This window comes from Cyprinodon tularosa, unplaced genomic scaffold, assembly GCF_016077235.1.
Source record: "Cyprinodon tularosa strain WSP-4 unplaced genomic scaffold, ASM1607723v1 ctg754, whole genome shotgun sequence".
NCBI lineage: Eukaryota > Metazoa > Chordata > Actinopteri > Cyprinodontiformes > Cyprinodontidae > Cyprinodon > Cyprinodon tularosa.
Window position 1 is genome coordinate 289,033 of NW_024039512.1, and position 21,791 is coordinate 310,823.

The 21,791-nt window shown below is 41.2% G+C and overlaps 1 protein-coding gene across 2 annotated transcripts in view; it reads right to left on the minus strand.

The window, feature by feature from the left end:
* prex2 (phosphatidylinositol-3,4,5-trisphosphate-dependent Rac exchange factor 2) overlaps positions 1 to 21,545 on the minus strand; it is a 128,676-nt gene extending 107,131 nt beyond the window's left edge. For both annotated transcript variants that reach the window (XM_038270201.1, XM_038270200.1), the window contains exons 1-5: positions 21,460 to 21,545; positions 18,178 to 18,300; positions 14,073 to 14,177; positions 12,432 to 12,533; positions 11,574 to 11,735 (exon numbers count right to left, since the gene is read on the minus strand). In XM_038270201.1, coding sequence (XP_038126129.1) covers positions 11,574 to 11,735; positions 12,432 to 12,533; positions 14,073 to 14,177; positions 18,178 to 18,246 — 438 coding nt within the window. In that variant the 5' untranslated portion in view covers positions 18,247 to 18,300; positions 21,460 to 21,545. The remainder of the gene's footprint in view (positions 1 to 11,573; positions 11,736 to 12,431; positions 12,534 to 14,072; positions 14,178 to 18,177; positions 18,301 to 21,459) is intronic.
* Between the last annotated feature and the right edge of the window lie 246 nt (positions 21,546 to 21,791).

Consider the following 21,791-nt stretch of genomic DNA (forward strand, 5'->3'; position numbering starts at 1 on the left):
TAATAAGGTAAGGAAAGCATCAGATGAGCTACCTGAGAAACTAACATTACGTTTCCCCACTTTAAAACGAAACAAACATGGTTACTCATCCTGCTGATCAGCTCTCTTCACTGCCATTGAAGGCTCCAACGTGTTTTCTTTTCAGGTGCTGCATCATAACAGTGGTGCTTCCGTGCATGTTACGACTTTTTTCACTTTACAAAGAGCAGGTTGTTTTAATTATTGTGAACAATTTGCGCCGTCAATCCCGGCGCATGTGCGCTTCATTTGCAGTCTGGACGCTGTGGGTAAACATCCTCTGACTGCAGCGCTGAGAGGGACTCCTGCGGGAGCGTGAGAACGGGGTTGGGATGGGGGAGACGCCCCACGGCAGAGTAGGAACGATACATGCTTTCATGTAAGAGTCTCCAAAAGCCGCCAGTGACACGTAAAAAGTCGCCAGATTTGTCGCTAGTTGCTTTTTTGAAAAATAGTCACTGGAAGGGTCTGAAAAGTCGCTGAGTTAGCAACACTGCAACTGTGGCGCTGACTCGCTCTGCCGTATTTTTTTTTCTTCCCCCGTTTCAGTCAAGTGGATGTGATGACGGCGGCGGCGGCGGCGGATGACGCATTGATCGCGCGACACAACTAATCGATGATTAAATTCGTTGCCAGCGCTTTTAAAAGTCGATTTTTATCGATTTTATCGATTCGTTGTTGCAGCCCTAAATTCAACCCTTCTATTGTAGCTTCAGTTGTAAAGTTGGGGTAGCCCTCATTGGGAAGCTGAACCACAGCTCCAGTCTCAAGGCTATGGAATCCTCCAACAGGTTCTCTAACCGTGTATTTAGCTAAATCATCTTTTCTTTAACTGTGACCATCCTTCTAACAAAGCCTCCCCACAGCTAGTTGCTGCTACTTCCATGCAGATGTGTTACTCAGGGTTCAATACGACTTTTCCACTAAACGACTTTTAAATGGTTTCCTATCAAAAATGTATTTCATGACATAGTTGTCATGAAATTCATAGTTGTTCAGTGTACATTTTGAGGACATCCTCAGTTCTTAGAAAATATGTTGCCAGTCCTTCTAAGATATTAGGAAAAACGTGGTCAATACTTTAGAAAAACATGCTCAGTTCTCATGTATTAGGAAAAACGTGGATAGTACTTTGGAAAAACGTGATCAGTTCTCAGGTATTAGGAAAAACGTGGTCAGTCCTTTGGAAAAACGTGGTCAGTTATCAGGCATTAGGAAAAACGTGGTAAGTCCTTTGGAAAAAACGTTTTCAATTCTCATGTTTTAGGAAAAACATGGTCAATACTTTGGAAAATGGTGGTAAATTCTAAGGTTTTAGGAAAAATGTGCTAAATTCTTTGGTAAAATGTGGTCAGTTCTCAGGTATTAGGGAAAACGTGGATAGTACTTTGGAAAAACGTGGTCAGTTCTCATGTATTAGGAAAAACTTGGTCAGTTCTCATGTACTGTATTAGGAAAAACCTGGTCAGTCTTTTGGAAAAAAACGTTTTCAGTTCTCATGTATTAGGAAAAACGTGGTCAATACTTTGGAAAAACGTGATCAGTTCTCAGGTATTAGGAAAAATGTGGTCAATCCTTTGGAAAAACGTGGTCAGTTCTCATGTATTAGGAAAAACGTGGATAGTACTTTGGAAAAACGTGATCACTTCTCAGGTATTAGGAAAAACATGGTCAGTTCTCATGTATTAGGAAAAACCTAGTCAGTCCTTTGGAAAAAACGTTTTCAGTTCTCATGTATTAGGAAAAATGTGGTCAATAGTTTGGAAAAACATGGTCAGTTCTCATGTATTAAGAAAAACGTGGTCAATACTTTGGAAAAACGTGATCAGTTCTCAGGTATTAGGAAAAATATGGTCAGTCCTTTGGAAAAACGTGGTCAGTTCTCATGTATTAGGAAAAACGTGGATAGTACTTTGGAAAAACGTGATCAGTTCTCAGGTATTAGGAAAAACGTGGTCAGTCCTTTGGAAAAACGTGGTCAGTTATCAGGCATTAGGAAAAACGTGGTCAGTCCTTTGGAAAAAACGTTTTCAATTCTCATGTTTTAGGAAAAACATGGTCAATACTTTGGAAAATGGTGGTAAATTCAAAGGTTTCAGGAAAAATGTGGTCAATTCTTTGGTAAAATGTGGTCAGTTCTCAGGTATTAGGGAAAACGTGGTCAATACTTTGGAAAATGTTGGTAAATTCTAAGGTTTTAGGAAAAATGTGGTCAATTCTTTGGTAAAATGTGGTCAGTTCTCAGGTATTAGGGAAAACGTGGTCAATACTTTGGAAAATGGTGGTAAATTCTAAGGTTTTAGGAAAAATGTGGTCAATTCTTTGGTAAAATGTGGTCAGTTCTCAGGTTTTATGGAAAACGTGGTCAATACTTTGGAAAATGGTGGTAAATTCTTAGCCTGGGTGCCAGTCCGAACTTAGTCCCGCCCACAAGGTTTGAGTTCGGGGAAGTTCGGTCTGGCTCTGCTCCATAGTAGCGCGAGTATTAAAGCCCACTGTCAGGCGATCCAATCAAATTGTCAGGGCGGGCTTTATACGATGATCGACAGATGATCAAGAGTAACGTTATCAACCACGTGACCAAAGCGCGCTTGGGTGACAACAATAATGGCTGCCGCTGGAGAGTTTGGGTGAGTAGATTCTGCTATTAGGTCTGTTCTAGAAGATATCGACAGCAAATTAATTTTAAAAGAGGAACAGAGAAACGCGATCAAGTCTCATCTTCTTATTCTAGGCGTGAAACTGCACGCTTTGATTTTTGTTGACAACAACTATGCCTCGCTTAACATACGTCACGCACTCCGTTGCTCTTATTGGTTGTAGGTCTATCCAATTGAGTACAGAGGCATTTTTTTCCTGGTTCGTTCAAAACACGCCCCATAATCACAGCTCTATGGAGCAGTATCAGACTCATATTCTGACTAGAATTGAGTCGGACTACGTCAGGCTAGTAAATTCTAAGGTTTAGGAAAAACGTGGTCAATAATTTGGAAAATGGTGGTAAGTTCTAAGGTTTTATAAAAAATGTGGTCAATACTTTGGTAAAATGTGGTCAGTTCTCAGGTGTTAAGAATGACCATGTCAGTTTTCAGGTATCAGAAAACGATGGAGCTCCTTTTTTTATTATTTAGTGAAATTGCTACCAACTAGACAGATTGATATTTAACAAAGTAACATTCTCTTCTAAAAACACCTTCAATGTTTATTTTGGTTTTTATAAAGCCTTATCCATCAATTTATTGATTTTTTAACTACATTTTTTGCCACAATCATCCACCATTTCTGCTAAAGCCGACCAATTTATAGTTAGACCATACTCTTCCGTTTTCCCCTGACCTCCACAAACTGACCCATCTTAAGTCTTCCCTAATCTTTCCAAAACTGTTAATCAACTGTCTCCAACAATCCTCTGATGCCTTCACACAAAATAGTTAGATTGGTTGCACTGCAATTGCAGATACAGCAGTGAAGGAATGTGAATGCAAATGTATGCCACACTTTACACATTCTTTATTTTTTATTTTTTTGACTTTTCCTTTCACATCACTTTCGGTTGGTCTATCACGCAAAAGCTTGAAATGGATGGTAACTTTATGTGAAAAATGCCAAGGAGTGTGAATACTTTGGAGTCAATCAAATTGAGACAGAAAGCTGTGATATCTCTCAACATTCAGATGTAGCCTTGGTCAGATGAAGGCCTACACTGCCCAGCCTTTTCCTGTTCCCTCTCTCAGGGGTCTGTGAAAACACTCCCCACTTCCTTCAAGCAGATTGCTGTGGGACGTTAAAACGCAGAGTGGTTAATAGCCTAAAGAATAACATCCCGTCCAGCCAAGCTCTGTGTTGCTTTGTCGCGCCTGGTCACCATATTTCTTGTGCATCCTGCTCCAGAAGTGATAAAGTGCACTGTCTTTTCCCTTAAACTTTGAGCGCTCTGGAAATTTATGTCCCCCCATTTGATCAGCCTCTCTCAGAGCTAAAAATAACTCCACATGCACGCAGAGGCAGAAAATGTGCTAAGCATTTCCTCCTGCTGGAGACATCAGCGGGCCAAAACCTCTCAGGCTTTTTCCTTCTTTCCTCTCCTCGCCCTTTCTCCTCCCTTTTCCTTCTTATGAGCACCCCCCACCTCCCCCTCTGTCTCTTTTATTCCTTCTTCAACACATTTGAGGGATTCTCTCATGGCTTTTGACCAGATGTTAAACTAATTCACATCAAGTGTCTATTTGCACACCAGAGACAGAAAACTTACTTTGATCCTTTGAAGGATTCAAAAATGACATCAAACAAGTTCAGACAATAAAACTATTTGAGTTTTGCAGCACTTTTGAAAATGACACCGTTATCTAATTAAGATTTTTTTTTTTTTAAGTTAAACAACTTCTAGCTATAATAGAGCAACAAGAGGAAGAAAAAAAATCTAGGAATCAATTAACAAAATTGTAGATATACTACTGGTGTAATAAACTACAAAAATGTAATTTTAATTAGTTTGTTTTACTTTCCTTTTCAAAAAACGAAACCCAAATTCTTTCCATTATATATTTATTACGTTATTGTGATTTGTGTCGAGCACACTTTTAGCTAGCAATGCGTACAGCCTTTACAAAAAAAAAAAAAAAAGATAAGTGGTAAGCCATTTCTTTACCGTGGAAACTTCGCTCAAATGTTCAAAATTTCACAAGCAGCAAATGCTGAAGTTGGAAAAATATCACTTTTGATGCTCGACGCGCCACATCAACCAATCAGAGAAGCTGATCCGGGAGCTGGCAGGGAGACAGAAACAGCGCTGCTGATGCAAATCGCTGCGCAAAGCCTAAAGATGTCAGACACCAAGATGTGCACCCTATGAAATATTCCTAGCTAAAAGCCTGTGCCTGTGCCCATCGAGAGGAGCCAGTCGAGGTGGACGTCTCCCTGGTGAGGTGTTCCAGGCACGTCCCACCGGGAGGAGACCCAGGGGGAGACCCAGGACACGCGGAAGGGACTATGTTTCTCGGCTGGCCTGGGAGCGCCTTGGGGTTCCCCCAGAGGAGCTGGCCCAAGTTGCTGGGGAGAGGGATGTCTGGGCCTCCCTAGTGAACCTGCTACCCCTGCGACCGACCCAAGGTAAGCGGAAGAAGATGGATGGATGGATGGATGGATGGATGGATGGATGGATGGATGGATGGATGGATGGATGGATGGATGGATGGATGGATGGATGGATGGATGGATGGATGGATGGATGGATGGATGGATGGATGGATGGATGGATGAGCCTGTGTACAAGGGCTCTCTTCTGCAAATGTTGATAAATGTGGCTTACAGTTAGTGAAAATCCAACTTTAGCTATATTATACCAATGCAAATGGTTGTGGATACACGAATGCTGTGGCCCACCTAATCATGGGAAAGACTAATGAAGTGACAAGTGTCCAGCAAAAGGTCACCAACCCCTCCCACACAAAGAAGGTAAGTAACAGAGAGAAGTAGCCTGTTCGCAAAGTACCACATTGAAGGGTGTCAAAGTCGTTCCAGAAAGGGCCGTGTGGCTGCTGGTTTTCTTTCCACCCAAGCAGTAGCACACCAGACTCCATTCATCCCTTCAAGCCATCAGGTTAAGACTAGACTCACCTTGATGAGATAAATGGAGTCTGGTGTGCTACTGCTTGGGTGGAAAGAAAACCAGCAGCCACACGGTCCTTTCTGGAACGACTTTGACACCTGTGAAGTATAGGGTATATTAAGTTAAGTGGAGGAAAAAAGGGCGATTTAAAAAGTTATAAATAAAGATAAATGATTTTAAAGCATATTTAAGAGGTTGAGTAAGATCTAGAAGTGTACTTTTGATGGAGTCAGTGTTTCAAGAGATAATACACACCTTGTTCCTTATCTCTCTTTGCCCATCTCTTTCTCTGTCCCCTTAAATCTTATCCGCTCTCCCTTTCTCAACTACCTTTCTGTCTTGGTGTCTATTGCATATTATTGTATTCTTGAAACCAATTGTCATGAACTTTTACACAGTAGCCATGATTGTCTACTTGTTTAAGTCTGAGCAGTGATTAAGCACTGGACATCAGTTCTATGTGATGTATGGGCATGGGAAAGAAAGAGGCAAGGTCAGAGGCATCTTAAAGGTATACTATGCAACCGGTGTTGATTTTCCAGTGAGGCTCCCCCCAGAGGGCGAAAGTAAAAGTGCACTGTCGTAAATATGCACAGCTGTTCTCCTGGTTTCTCCGTCAAGCCAGGTGCGGTTGTTTTGTGCTTAGCAGACAGGCGAACGCAACGAATGACTATCACAGTGAAAGTATGAACATGCACACAGAGAGAGAGAAACCATTCCAATGTTACTTACAATCGCATCAGCAGAAACGCAAGGTCCGCGTCAGCCTTGCAGCCTTCTTTTTATTTTAGCTCTTGCCATTCCGAAAAAGCTTGCCCGATGTTCACCCGCGTACGACTCCTCTCTCTGTCCGGAGTCCTTTTCCTCTTTCTTGCCTGCTCCGACATGGGCTTTCGCTGTTTTCACGCTGGTTCCGCCATGATAACTGCACAAAGATCGCCACTGTTCTAGCAACGAGCATACTTTTAACTGGGGGCGTGTAGCAGTTCTCGCCGTAAAGCAAGACCGACTCTCGCGAGACTTCTGAGCCTGTGGGTGCGGGCCGAGGGCTCCTGCAATTGCAAGTGCGGTATTTCCCCCACAGACCACCAGGGCGGCCGAGAATACCTTTGTTCAACCTGAAATGACTCATTTAATCATCCAAAACGTTATGGAACACATTAAAGCTGAAGTCTGTAAGTTTTTAAAAATCACTTTTTGTGAAAAAAACCTGTGAAAAAAACTGCTTCAATTGGTCCCGCCTACTGCCTGTATTGCAATCTGGAAAGAATATTTTGGGACGAGACAAAACAACCAATCACAGCCAGAGGAGCGTCTGATGGAGTGTCAATCACAGCTCACACACGCTGAATCCCGCCCCCTCCCTCTCACCGCTGAACCTGCCGCTGCCGCCTGGCTGCTGCAGTCAGGAGGACGCGCGTGGAAGTCATGGTGGAGCGACAGCCACCAGCGAAAGAGAAACTGCCCTTACTGCCCCTGCCAACAACTGCTTACACGGCAAAGACTTCAAAAAAGAAGATGTCAATGGAAGAGCTGCCGCGTACGCTGCTTGGACGCTTCTGGTCGCATGTGGTAGCTGCGCAGATGCTGTGAGAGGGGTGGAGCTTGGAGGTGGGGCATGAGTGAAGCAGAGAGGGTGGGGGAGTGACGTGAAACCCATTTTTCTTCAAATTTTCAGTCGAAGTCTGCTCTCTTCTCAATAGCTACGTTTACATGAACACAAATAATCAGATTGAAGGCCTGATCAGATCAAAAATGTTTCATGTAAACATGTCAGACTGAAGATTCTAATCCGATTCGGTCCGATCGGAAATAAATTTAATTCCGAAAGAAAGAGGTGGTTTTTGCCGATTGCCATTCTGATTGGCGTCCATGTAAACACCCATTCGGATCTAAAGAGTAAAATAATCTTCACTGCGCATGTGTGCAACGTCAGCGTGACGTTTTTCCGCCTTGTCAACAACAGGAAACCACCGGTCGCTCTCGCTCTCGCTGTGAACAACATGGCGGGAGGAGTCTAGGAACGCCGACTTATACACTCAAGTTCATTTAAAGCTGCAGGAAGCAGGAATTTATCCTCCTCCTCTTCCTCTTTTCTCTCTCCACAGCCCACTCGCTCTCCCACGCCGGTTTAATCGCTCATTCTCTACATTTTCTCTCGGACATTTCGCTGCCAAGCGCTTTTTTCCTCCTCTCTCCTTTTTTCTTTCCGCTCGCTCCGAGCGCATCGTTTGTCAGGCCTCCCAAAAACCAGACCCAGACAGAACTGCCAAGTTTGGCAGGAAGTTCTGCGCATGCTTAAAAGATTTATTCTGATCCAACGCTTGGTACATGTATACACACGTCATAATCGGATCATTTCATTTAGTGTCCATGTAAACGGAAATTTTGAATTTCCGATCAACCAAGGTTTGGATCGGATCGGGGAAATTTTGCGCATGTAAACGTAGCTAATGTTACAGACTGCAGCTTTAATTAACTAAAAAATGTTGCATAGTGTGCCTTAAAAGGTGAACGCCATTTTTTTAATTTTTTTTTTTACATTGAGCCCTTGATTTTACGTTATTACATCATGTTCTACTCACCCATATGACTTTTGTGTCATTTGGAGCTGATCTGAAGATATTTGGTTAGGTTATATCCAGGTAACGTCTCCCTATGGGCAAACTACTTGAAGGCACAAACTAAACTGCTCATAATTTATTCTTTATGGTACGCCAGCATTCATAACATGTAGGCGAATCACTGTCCCCCAGACTTCCGTGGTTATATTTTTTATATTTATATATTCTTTTAAACAAAGCAGGGTGTGTATGACGTGGCACCACAGAATCCAAGTTGCTTGATATCCACTCTGCAGGTTCAACAGTCTGTGCTGATTGGAAGAGCAATGTCTTCTGCTTGGTGTTAAAGTCAGTTTCCCGCTCTGCCAGGACATTTTAGAGCTCTTCATGCTTCCCTCTGGTTTTACTGATTTCATTTCACAGTAGCAATGTAGTGTTACCTCTTATAATGACCAGAGTGGGTATCACTACACATGATTGGCCAGGAACCTGGCCTGACATTGCCTTCAAGGTGGCAGTGCAAGATATGCAGTGTGGCATCTATATAAAAGAAAACCTACCAGTTTGTAACAGCAGTTGATGGATGGAGGGGGGCGTAAATAGCTACTAACTGTCCACACACTGCTGTACAAGTCCAACATTATTGTTGCTGTAGGGAATCACCCTTACTGAACTCTTTGGTGAAGAAATCGCAAAAGTTATAAGATAAAGGTAACGCCAGTAGCACAGGCATCAATCAACAACTAGTTCAGCAACACATCTGAGGTTTTAAATTTAAGCTGAGCCATTGTAAATAATATATTATATACTGTGTCGGTGTGTATTAAAATGATTTATGTTATATATGTATGCAGTGCGAAAATATGAAATATAAGTAAGTCAGTTTATCTTTAAATAAACTTGACCAATTAAATTATGCTTTATGTTTAAAATAAAAAAAAAAAAACTTAATTTCCTAATTTTAATGCATAATATCTAAGCGTTATGTAAGTGCAAAAGTACTCATTCAATGGGCAAATTATCTTATTTGCCTGCAACATTAAGAAATGTTTCAGTTATAGATTTTATGATGCTTCAGCTGATGGCTATACACTGGAAAAATGGTCTAAAAATGAATAGACATTTCTTAAAATAAGTGTATTTACCCATAGCTTGAGCAGGTACTGAAAATAAGATGATCTGCCAATGCAATGAGTATGTTTACCCTAAAAATAAGGTAATTAGATATTATGCACCTGAAAGAGGAAATTTTTGCTTTGATCTTACATTGAATGTAAATTGGGTTATTCCATTGGCAAAATGTCTCACTCACCTGCCAAATTCACTTATTTTAAGAGAAATTGACTAATTTTGATTTCAGTTCTATATTGAAGTCATCTATATTGACAGAAAATGTCTTGGGACACATTAGTTTTGAAAGGAATCATTAAAAAAAACTGTTAGGGATATAAATTTGAATGCGTCATTGTTTCTAGAGTTAAACGACTGGACACATATGTTTTAAAGGCCACAGTAGAAAACCAATTAATGAAGGGAAAGGATGAGGTGAGGATAATTTCAAATAGCCTTAGTGAAGATTAACCAAAGAAAAAGCAGAACTCTAGTTGAGAACCTAATGGAAACTATAACACCTAGGTCTAAAATTGCCACATTACTATGGTCCAACTTTGACAAAACACAGACACTTCCAGCGCTGACCAACCAGCAATCACCGTCCTGCAAAACGCTGGCAGTCATCAGAGTTGTGACCACAGAGAGCCATCGCCCTGTCTCTCCCACGCAATGTATGCAAACCTGCCAGAAGGCCTCCGAGGCAGGCCAGCAGTGGAGCAGCTCAGCGCTAATGAGCAATCACCCCAGACAGGGGAAACGGGGATGAAAAATTTTTCATTATCAAATCTCATCCATCTCGCCATACCTCAAACCTCCAACACAGGAAGGCAAAATGCAAACCAGCGCTTAATCTTCTTTTGATTTTCTGTTTCTTTTTTTCAGGGTTAAATTCCATATTATTCAAAGGACCGACAGAGTCTGGTGAGCCTGAGATGCAGCTGTTGAGACGGGCCAGGTCCAGAATGAGCTAATGTTTGTAATTAATAAAAGTGCCGGGGAGAAACCGCAGAGAAGCAGCAGCCAGGACTGCACAGAGAACAAGATGTCACCCCACCCAACACCGACTGCACTATTCTTAGATGTAGTATTCACCTAGCCTAGTATATTTGTGTCTGCACTGGATCTTTATTGTATTTTCATTTAGAAGCAATTTCTTTGGCTTTATTCTTCTTTTTTATATATATATATATATATATATATATATATATATATATATATATATATATATATATATATATATATATATATATATATATATATATATATATATATATATATATATATAGATAATTGACCTAAGAGGACAAAACTCCACATCTGTTTCTGCTTCTGCATTGTTTAAAACAATTACTTTTATTTATTAACTCATACATATCTCATCTGCTTTTATAAACCCTAACTGGGCCTGTTTAACTGTTTTTCCTTAACACATATAGTTGTTTACTAAGAAAAGCTGTAGACCCAAATATATAATCTACAGAAATGGGGATTTCATCAAATAATCCAACAGATTAAGGCCCCTTGACTCTGGCGCCTATAAATACAATATAGTGCAACCAGCTCTCTACTGAAGTCATCAAGTTTGAAAATAGAGACACTATAAAGCTTTGTAAATGTAATTCACTTTACTGTGCCGCAAAAGAGAAATTCACTCTCTGCATCTAACCCATCCCCTTTGGAAGCAGTGGGCTGCCATTGTGTGGCTCCCGGGGAGCTGTGTGGGGTAAAGGCTTTTGTTCAGGTTGTGGGGATCAAACCAGGTACTTGGAACCGTCTCAAAGCACAAGCGGACTACTCTGCACACTAGGCCAACACTCCCACACTAGAAGGCTAAAAAAACATTGTAGTGGCAGTATCATGATGTGGGGATCGGTTACCATTTGCATGTTTCCAAGCAATACACTGCTTTGTCTATATAAGACTCAAACTCACTGCCGATCCAGACATTTGAATTGAGAAAGCTTCCTGGAGAGGTGGCGAAACGTCTTTAAATCTTGGAAACCAAGTCCAGTGGATTTTTTTTTTACTTTTACGGAATGACTATGACCTGGATGACTGAGAATCTTCATCAACATGATGTGGGGAAGCTGGTCAGAGCTGATGCGAAGACCAATTGGACATACATACAGGGGAGTCCTTGAATAAAACCGGTTTGGAAGAGTAAGGTTATTTTTAAGTACAAAGTACTAACATTCATAAATAAGTTATAAGTTAACACAATAGTGACACAAAAAGGTCATATAAAGATTAAGCATTTGATTGAGACCCACCTCCCAGCCCTCAATATGGGACTGCCATTCTTCTAAGATTTCCAACTTTTCCATCTGCCTCTTGGCTTCATTGATGTTGGAGCACACTGCCTTCATCACCTGAAGGGACTCCTGCACCAACGCGTGGTCGTTGTGCTTCTTAGGGGTCCTCTTCAGCAGCTCCTTTGAAGGTAAAAATAACACGTGTACACAGAAAATGATCACACCCTCCTCTGCCTTTAAAACACACAAGTCGGCCGGTAAATCTTCCAGCTTAGATGAGGCATGAAAAAAACCTGAAAGAAAAATGTAGGACATTTTCCTCTCTGCTTCACTTTTCTCCCTTCAATAGCTTTTCAGATCAGCGCCACCGCCTGCAACGGTCTACCAACAGCGATGGGAATCTCATAGTCTAAACAGTGTTTCAGCATGTCAGCTACCACAGGGCAGATTTACACTCTTCTGGATATCTCAGCAGCCACTGATGGCTATCTGTGTCACTTCACAGAGAAGCGGTGCCCCCCTCGGCAGCTGGAAACCTTCAACTGGCTAAGCATCAGATTACTCCCCTTATTATTATAGCATATCTCTGCATATGCTGGTGGCTGTTTAGGGAATGCTGAGTGAATTAATAGATCTCAACATGATGAATGAAAGCAGACAGCTCAGATCACCAGCTCAGAAACACAGGCTTTGAAAACATATTGCATTTCACTCACACTTAACAGAAAAAAGAGAAAGAAATTAAAGCTAAAAACTGGATGTGCAGTTGTGAGGGAGTCCAGTCAGTATTCCTGGATGGGCAGTGGTGGTTATAGCACTGCAGCCGTGCCATTGGGCCTCAGAAATATGTCTGCAAAACATCAGGGCCATACTCACTTTCAGCAGCAGCGGGTACTTGCAGATCCTCTGAATCGGAGCTACCAAGTAACCTTCAAGTGGGACCTCAGTGTTTTTCCTGCCTCCCAGCAACATGCAATTCTGCAGCAGAGATGGAGGAGAGCAGGTTAAAAATTAGCTAGGTCTCTGAGGTTTAAATGGTCGATAGCAACCCCTAAAATACAGCTTTGTTCTTGCTCCCATCTGTCAAAATCTCAAGCCTCTAATCACTAAAAGATTTTTTCCAGCATGTGCAAGCTGTACCTCAATTTCTTTGACATATTTTGAATAAGTTGTTTTATTCATCAGAAATATAAATACAAATTCATGTTCTAAGAAAAACGGTGCAAATTAATGAATTTAATTAGTGCTGTTTAAAAGGATTTTGTAATGACAGCTGCTTCATGGTGAGGAAAAAGAGATGGAGAGATAAATTGATCAACTGCACATTTACACTTTTATTAAATAAACTGGAATTATTCATAGTACATTACCACTAAATAAACTAGATCAGACTGAAATTCCCTGAAATCTTTTACTGATCATGGATGGATGGACGGATGGATCATGGATGGATGGATGGATGGATGGATGGATGATGGACGGATGGATCATGGATGGATAGATCATGGATGGATCATGGATGGATGGGTGGATGGATAGATGGATGGATGGATGGATGGATGGATGGATGGATGGATGGATGGATGGATGGATGGATGGATGGATGGATGGATGGATGGATGATGGACGGATGATGGATGGATGGATCATGGACGGATGGATGATGGATGGATGGGTGGATGGATCATGGATGGATGGATGGATGGATGGATAGATCATGGATGGATGTATATAAGGATGGATCCAACCCAAAGTGTAGCTGACACGCTCCTGATTTACAGAGCTAAACTGAACTTTACAGCAGGCAGCAGGTCAAAGGTTCACTGGAGGTTAATGGACATCCTCCCACTGAGCACAACAGCTCCCAGTAGGTGAGCTGAGGTAAAGTAACACGTGTTTTTGTGTGCAGCTTGGAAAGTAACAAGAGAGCGTAATGACAAAGATGGAAAGCTTGGTCACCAAAAGGTCAGAGCTTTACATCAATGTCAATTAATACCTCTCTTCTTCTAGCCCCTCTGAGTAAGGAAACAATCAAACAGGGATTTGGTGGCACTGTTCTTTTATGACATGTACAACGTGTGCATTTACAGTCTGATATCCTCAGTCTATCAAATACAAACTAATGAAAAGGTTACAGGTTCCTATCTCGGGAGGAGTGGATGCATTCCAGACGCCAAACATGAAGAATCAAGTCTGACAGTGCTTTTAAAAAGTTGGGAGTAAAAAGCTGTCCAGCTTAGCAGCTAGTAAGTGTGAGTATATTCTGGGAGCTAGAAATAAGGATGTATTCATCTTTTGTTCTAGCAACATGATACTCCCATGTGGAAGTGAAAGTTTCCCTGGAACAGCAGGACAGGAAACAGAAGTCCGCCCACACATGGGGTAGAGTTGTCTCAAGCAGGCTTTGATACTGACCAAGCACGCACGTGTGTGTGTGTGTGTGCGCGTGTGTTTTCTGGTCAGAGTTCGCATAAAAATCCATGTAGCAACTCAAGCGCTGATGCATATGCTTCTCACCAGTAAGCATGTCCTGATGCTCCTGGTCTTATTGAGCTCCAACAGCAGCCTCTGGGCCTTCTCGTGATTTCCGCAGTATTCATCGTAAACCTGGAAACGACTCCTCTGGGGGAGACAGAAAGAGGAAAAATGAGCCGAAGCAAAACAAAGCAGCTTAAAATGAAAAGAAATCAGGACATAAATAGAAAATTGAAGCACCTCAGTGTTGTGGGATACTTTTTTAAAACATTCACCCATCCTGTCAATTCAAGAGATTCTTTACCCAATCACCTCACCTTGGGAAGGGTTGAGTTAAGGCAAAATTATGCTTCTGACGCATAGCCTCTGCAACCTCTGTGCGACCGTGCTCCCCGCGCAGAGGTTCTGCAACAGTCGTAACGTACTTCAAAAAAATCCTCATTGCGCAGACAAAAAAGCAGCTGTGATCGGTCCCTGGTATGCCTTTCCGGCTGTCTGTGTGGTCGTCCTTCTCGATTCGGTGTCGGGGAGCCCAATTTTTAAAAACCGAGGAACAACTACAATGGACAACTATGACGAAAGGTTAATCGAGGAGGTTCGGAAGTACAACCACTTGTACGATGCCTCAGACAAATTATATAAAGATGCCAAGATCTCTACCAAAACAAAGTTCTCGTGACCATCAGCCGAAGTTCTCGCAGGTTCTCAAATAGGCTCCCCCTTGCGCTTTGGTGGGAAACTGCTGTGCGTCCGTAGAAGTTCAAGACCGATGGTGCAGAAGCATACCAGCAAATCTGGTTCACAACTAGACCCAAAATACATTTGATGTGTGCAGTTGCAGAAGTATAATCCACCCTTTATTCTCTGATTAAGTTTACAATAACAATCTCTAAAAACGTGCCTTACAAGAAGTTAGCCGCTAAAAAACATTGATAAGTGAAAAGAAAAGCCAAACTACAAAAACGCTATGAAAATATAAGTTTTTGATCTGCAAAAGGTGGCTTGTCCCCTTCAGCTGGAGGAAAGTCCCTGCCTTAAGTGGAGGAGCTCAAGTGTCTTGGGTTCCTTTTCACAATAAGGAAGTATGGAGCAGGGGATCGATAGCTGGAACAGTGCGGCTGCTGCTATAATGGAGAAGCTGGTCTGAGGTGGTGAAGAGAGAGCTGAGCAAAAAGGCAAAGCTCTCAATTTACCATTTGGTCTACGTTCCTACTCTCATCTATGGTCATGAAATCTGGATCGTAACCAAAAGAACGAGATCCTGGATACAAGTGGCTGAAATAAGCTTCCTTCACAGGGTCCCTGGGCTCTACCTTACAGATAGGGTGAGGAGCTCTGTTATCCAAGGGAGGCTCTTAGTAAAGTTTCTTCTCCTCCACATCAAGAGATACAGCAGAACACAAGCATGACGAGTATCTATATTCTCAAAGCTTGTTACATACTCCACGAGAAGAGAGACGTTTTTTTCTTGCCACATAATGACGTCATTTTGCTTTTATGAGCAGAAGTTTTCTCTCAACACTTGTCCAAGAGCAGTTGGGCAATTTGAAAATGATTTCCCTCTTGTTTTCGAGTAACACATTATTTACATGAAGCATTTTGCTCTGTCCCTCTTCTTGATTGATTAGAAAAATGCATCCCATGTCTTTGTGTTGCTGTTATATTTTCTTTTGCAGGTGTGATCAAAGAACTTTCTAGGAGCAACTTAGCAACTTAGCTTCTGGCCAAGTATCTTTGCTGCTGAATTCACCAATGAATCCGCAAACAAGTGCAAATATTGGCCTAGTCCTATGCAAGAAAAAAAACACAAATATCAGCCAAAAGTATCTACCAGCTAATATATGGGTCTATTGGCTTGATCAGCAATGTTTCTGTTCTTACCGAAATGAGACAAATTGCTTAAGGAGCCAAAGAAAGACAAGGCTGAGCCATGGTAAAAAGAGGGAATGTTTGGACAAGTTTGTTTTAAAGATTTTCAGGAATAATTATAGATGACCTTTTGGCAAAACCTTAAGACTGCACTATACATGCACCTTTACTAATTTAATCCATACACATACTTTAGTTTGGAATAAAATTGTATTCTTAGTTCAAATGCGTGTGTTCTGTTTGTAAGCGCGCACATTTAGTTCACTGTATTTGCTTGCATTCATTCATCTTTCTTTCTGTTTTGTCACTAATCTGTTTCTTACTTTCTATGGTGCCTAGGAGTTTGGCCAGACAAAAGATGGCAGCCAGGGCTCAGATCTGCTAAATGCAGGAGGGGAAATTGGACTGTTCCATCTGCTGCTACTAAAAGGGGGGAATTTGAATTTTCCTTTTCTAATTTTTCACTTATGATTTGTTTTGTGGTTGGTGTGTTTTCATTTTTCAAAGATATAGATTAATTTTTGCCAAACCTAACTGTACTGCTGATGTTTGTAATTTGTTGTTGCTTTTTTTTAGTTTGAATTACCCCTATTGTGTTAATGGTCTGATTAGCCAGTGTATATATACCCTTGTGTGTCATTTTTTTTGTTAGGTCAGTTATGTTTGTTTATGCAGCCAGATAGTTTGGGCACAGTTTGCTTGAGTAAAATGTTCTGTTTTTGGTTGGCATCTTTTATGACTTGAACCCATGTATTTGTTTTACGTTTCTTTTTTGGGTTAAAAATAAAAAAAAAACTATTTTTTGTATAAATTCCTGCGACTCCTCATGCTTCTTACCTTGATCCCTCACAAACTTCCAACAATTTCCACTTTACCCAATACAAAAATCAGTTTACCGGTTGAACCTTGAACACAGTTGGGGGTTGCAGTGGAATTAATCTTTAGGAATAAATTAGAAAAACTAAGAACTGTGTTGTAACGGTAAATTAAATTATTCAAATAAACTGAATACAACAGCGATACAATAGGCTAGAATTATGCAGCTTTAACTCAGTTAAAGATCTTTGTATAATTTCTGAATGAAAACCTCAAACTAAAAGTAACACTCTAATTTTAGTTAAACCTTAAAGAAATTCTCTATCAAGTGTTTTGTTAATCCACCTTTTTAATTACAGAACAAGGATTTTGCAAGGTCAGCTGAACTTAAGACATTTGGTTATTCATTTCTGGTACGAAATATAATAAACACAAAAATAGAGGGAATAAAAAATCTGAGCTGACATATACATCAGAAAATTCTTCTCATTTATCTGGAAAGACATAATGCATTCTGTGGTGAGAGCCTCTGCAAGCATTTGAAGGATGAAGGGGCAGCGGGGTTGTGTCCTCCATCATATCCTGTCATCCGTCTTGCAGCCATATGACCAGCAACTATCCACCAAAGCGATTCATATGACATCCCATGCTCCATTGTCTTTGAAAGACCAGATCACGCAGACTCTAAATCAGTCACTACAAAGTCACAGCGGACCCACAAAACATCCTGCAGTCTGCAGGCGAGCCGCTGGGCCAAAGTGATGAAGACGGAGGTAGAGATGCTCAGATTAACAATCACAGTCGCAGTTTTTTTTACTAGAAAACCGGTTATAAACTCATGTAGTGAAAATTAGTTCAAACAAGTGGTGCAAAACAAAGAAGATGGCTATTTTCCTCAATTAAACTGATTATTTTTCATCTTTTTGCATGAACACCAGATTTCAGTGAGGGGAAAGTTTGGATAGAAAAGGCGTCCTCTCTGTGTACTCACAGGATGACTTATGACTGATATATGGTCATAAGTTTTTTAGTTTGTAGCTTTGAAGTGTGGCCTTACCCCTAAATCAAATTATCTCATAATAAACCTCCTGCCATCTGTACTGCTGTTAGATCATCTTTCTTTTTCACCCATCTCTAACAGCGGAGAGCAGCGGCGGGTCCAGAGGTCCAACAGAAGGACGGTCAGATTTATTGCACTTTAAAACCTATAACAGGCCAGTATGCCTCATGGACCTGCATCAAAGTAATGTGATATATGGGGTCTCTGATCAGTATATCAGAGCCACATCAAGAATATCATACAAGTGCCCCGTTTCATTACAAGTAATCCACAGAGATTCATTGATGACATGTGGAGTATCATTTCGTTTACAGTTGATGCTGGGAGACCTTACAGTGCTTTGAAAAAATTTTAAGACCACAGTGAAGAATGCTTTAGCAGATAGAGCAGAAAGCTACTTACAAAACGCAGGAAGCAGCGGCCGATTTCATGGTGAGGGTGAGGGTCGGGCTGCAGCAGCTCCTCCACCATGGAAAGGAAGTCCTTATGGACAGCCAGAATCTCCTCAATGTTGGAGAATAAAACCTATATAACCAAAAGCGAAGGGTTTTAAACAAGATGGTTTAATAGCATTGTGTTTCCTATCAGTTTCAGTCTTACTTTATCCATTCCACATCTGTTCAAGTTTAAAAATAAATTTTATCGTACCTTATAAGGATTTTAATGCAACACAGAGTTGTGGATAAGATAAAGATGTTTAAACAAACAGAGTTGTGTGTGGTACATATTTATGAACATGGTATTTCGATCTCTATTGTAGTTTCAGGCTCCCATTTCAGAATCTTCGTCTTTGTTCATCTTTGCGTTTATCTTAACCAGCGGCCCATTTCCTGCTTTGTAAACGCACCCCACCCCCAGAATGATGCTACCACAACCATGTATCGCTGGTGGGTTGTGAATGTCTAAGGCTAAATTCATGCAGCAGCCGATTTTTTTGCTCACATGTGACCTGTATCTGATCTTTTTATTACAGTCTGTACAACACAGATCGTCTCTTTATGCAGAAGTGGGAAGAAAAGCAACAACAATGGAAGACGATAATGCGGAGAGCAGTCTTTATTTTCAACCCTCTTAAAAACATTGTTTTGCTAATGCACTGGCTGATGTTGGGCAAGAAATTAAAGATTGCAAGATGCTCTCCAGCAATACCATCTTCATAAACACAGAGCACGCTCGCTTGTGACATCATTGTTTCCTCTTCCTCGTATGCGGGACACTTAAGTTGGGTGACATACAAATAGGGGTGAGTATTGGCATGTGTGCTGTGATACGATATATGTAACGATTCTTGGGTCACAATAAGATATTATCACGATAATGCAAGATCACTATTTTACTATCTAGATTTAAAAAAAGCATGTGCTGTATGTTTTTTTAGAATCCATTTTGTTTGGGGTTAGAGTCAGTCCATGTCTTCCACTCTGACTGCCTCATCTACAGAAATGGTGCTGCGCCGCACAGCTTCATGCGCTATCTGCCAGAGTGGCGGTCAAGAGGAAGCCCATTTTCCCCTCATTGGTTTAGATAATTTATCATTTTTAAAAATCTATTTTTTCCCCATACCCCTACATACAAGTCGCATGTATTTGGAAATGTGAACGACATGGAAAAGAATTAACATTGATGCCTGCAGTGTGGCTAAAGGCTGATTTATACTTCGAAAGTAGGTGGTCTAAGTAGATGTTACGGTAAACGTAGAGACGTCGCCACCCCATCCGCAGGCACTTTGCTGCACCTCTCCCAAATTGTAGGTGACCGCAGACAGGAGGCCTCCTTGCTCTACACCAGGGGTCTTCAACTTTTTCCATGCCAAGGACCCCCAAACTGATGGCAAGATGGAGCGGGGACCGCCTAATTATATATATTGTATGAAATTGTGTTATATCAAACTGGTCCTATAGTCACTCTATTACACATAGAGTAATGTAATAAAAGTAATTTCTCCCTGGGATTATTAAAGTATTTCTGATTCTGATTCCTGGTTGATAGGACAGGTGTTGTGAATGAAATGGTGCCCAGCTTGAAAGAGCTCCTGTGTGTCACTGAATGTGAGCATTGATGACTCCTTTTATCCGTTTACTACAGTGTGTTGAATTCATGTTAATGTGGATTTAAAGACATTTCAATTATTGGAAAAAAAAATGGCAGGGGGAATATAAAAAAAAAGTCTAATCAAACAATCAAAACTTTTGTGACCCCCATGCAGTACCTCCATTTACCCCCTAGTGGTTGCAGACCTCTGCTGTACACTATCCGCATCTCCTGTTTTGTACCTTACTGGCTTGTTTTGTTTGAATGACTGCCATTGCGGAAAACGACTCGTGAAGTTGGACCAGCTAGAAGAGCGAGGTGCGTGAGAATGCTTGGACCCTTTTTCCACCTGGACTCCCGCTCTTTTTCGCCCTCATGTCCCGCCATTGTCAGACAAACTTGCCCCATTTCCTCACCGCCTTGGCCGTATCTAGACCCACTGCTAGTTCGTGATTGTACCCTTTTGTGTTGTGGCATGGAATAAACACAAAGACCAAGCTTCAATATTGAGCATAGATCAAAAATGTCTGCGTCATACCTGCGACATGCTCACTGCGACACACTGCTGTGGGAGCATAACCAGCCCTTTTAGGATGCTAAGATTTTTCCCCCCCCCCACACATTTCACTTGGCATTTTGTCAAAAACATTCATTTGGTCTCACCTGGCCTTATCTCTTACATACCTCGCAGCAAATTGCAAATGAGACCTATTTTCCTTTTAACAATGCCTCTCCTCTTGCAGCGAAATCCAAAACGGCAGGTTTCTTTAGGGTAGAGGTAATAACTGTCCCCTAAAATGGTTTAACCACCTAAGCTATGGACCTCTGTGGCTCTCTTAGAGTTACTCTGGGATTTTATGTTACAACCTAACTCTGCTCCAACCTTCTACACAGCTTTATCCTCTATTTACCAATGAATTAAATTTAACAATACTTTTGAAATGCATGCTTTACAGTGTGGTCTCTGGTGTCACACTGGTGATTTCAGTACCCCCTGGTGTTAGAGAATGTTTTAATAGTGTAAAGCTATGAAAATCAGCAATCTTATGTTTGTTAAGGGGTTAAAAATAAATGCTATAGATGCCATGCAAATAGAAAGGTTGAATCTGAAAGACTTTGATCGTTGAGCTTTAACTTTGGAGGACTGGATGTCATTTAGTCCCCTTGTGACACTGCAGCCATAATAACCTCCCTGCTATCTAAAAAAAATCCCTCTTTGCACAGCATGTTCCCAAACAAAACCTAAAACACGAGGATATATTCCAAAACACGGACGTGCAGTAAATATCCTCTGAATGCGTGTTTACCTCAAAAAGTAAGCAAACTCACAGAGAGGCTCCCACTGCCACGGAGCATCCTTTATTATGTTCCAGCCAGAATCATTTATAAATAGATTAGATATTTGCAGCTGTTTCCTGCATCGCCTACGTCTTTCTCCATTCAGGCCCTGGCTATTTCAGTAAAAAAAAATAAAAAAAACACCCCTTACGAGCACTGATTTAGCTTTCCATGTCATTTCCAGACTTTTAACAGATCAGGTTACAAAGAAAAATAGGACTTATTTGGATTTTTGAGGGTAAAGGTTAATTACCTTCACTGTTATTTGAGGTTCTTGATCACACAGTGACATAACCCAAAGACGAGCCTGCTTACCTTGACCGTTTCCTCTGTGATGTTTTTGTCAATTTTGGTGGCCGCGTATTGGTTAAGACGATGTAGGAACACCTAAAGGAGAGGCAGAAGAGAAACGGGGATTAAATTACTTAAGAGGCCAAAAAGATTTGAAGCTTTTTCAGGTGCTGCTGCAACAGCTCACAGCCACGGACCATTAAGAACCCTCACAATGGAAATCTGATACTTGAAAACATAATCTTGCACAGTTAAGAAAAGACGTGTTGAGTTTCATATGTAGCATTAAGCTGCAATAGATGTTAGTTAGAGAGGCCAACAGGGTGTGAAGTGAGATGGATGGAAAGAGCTCTTAC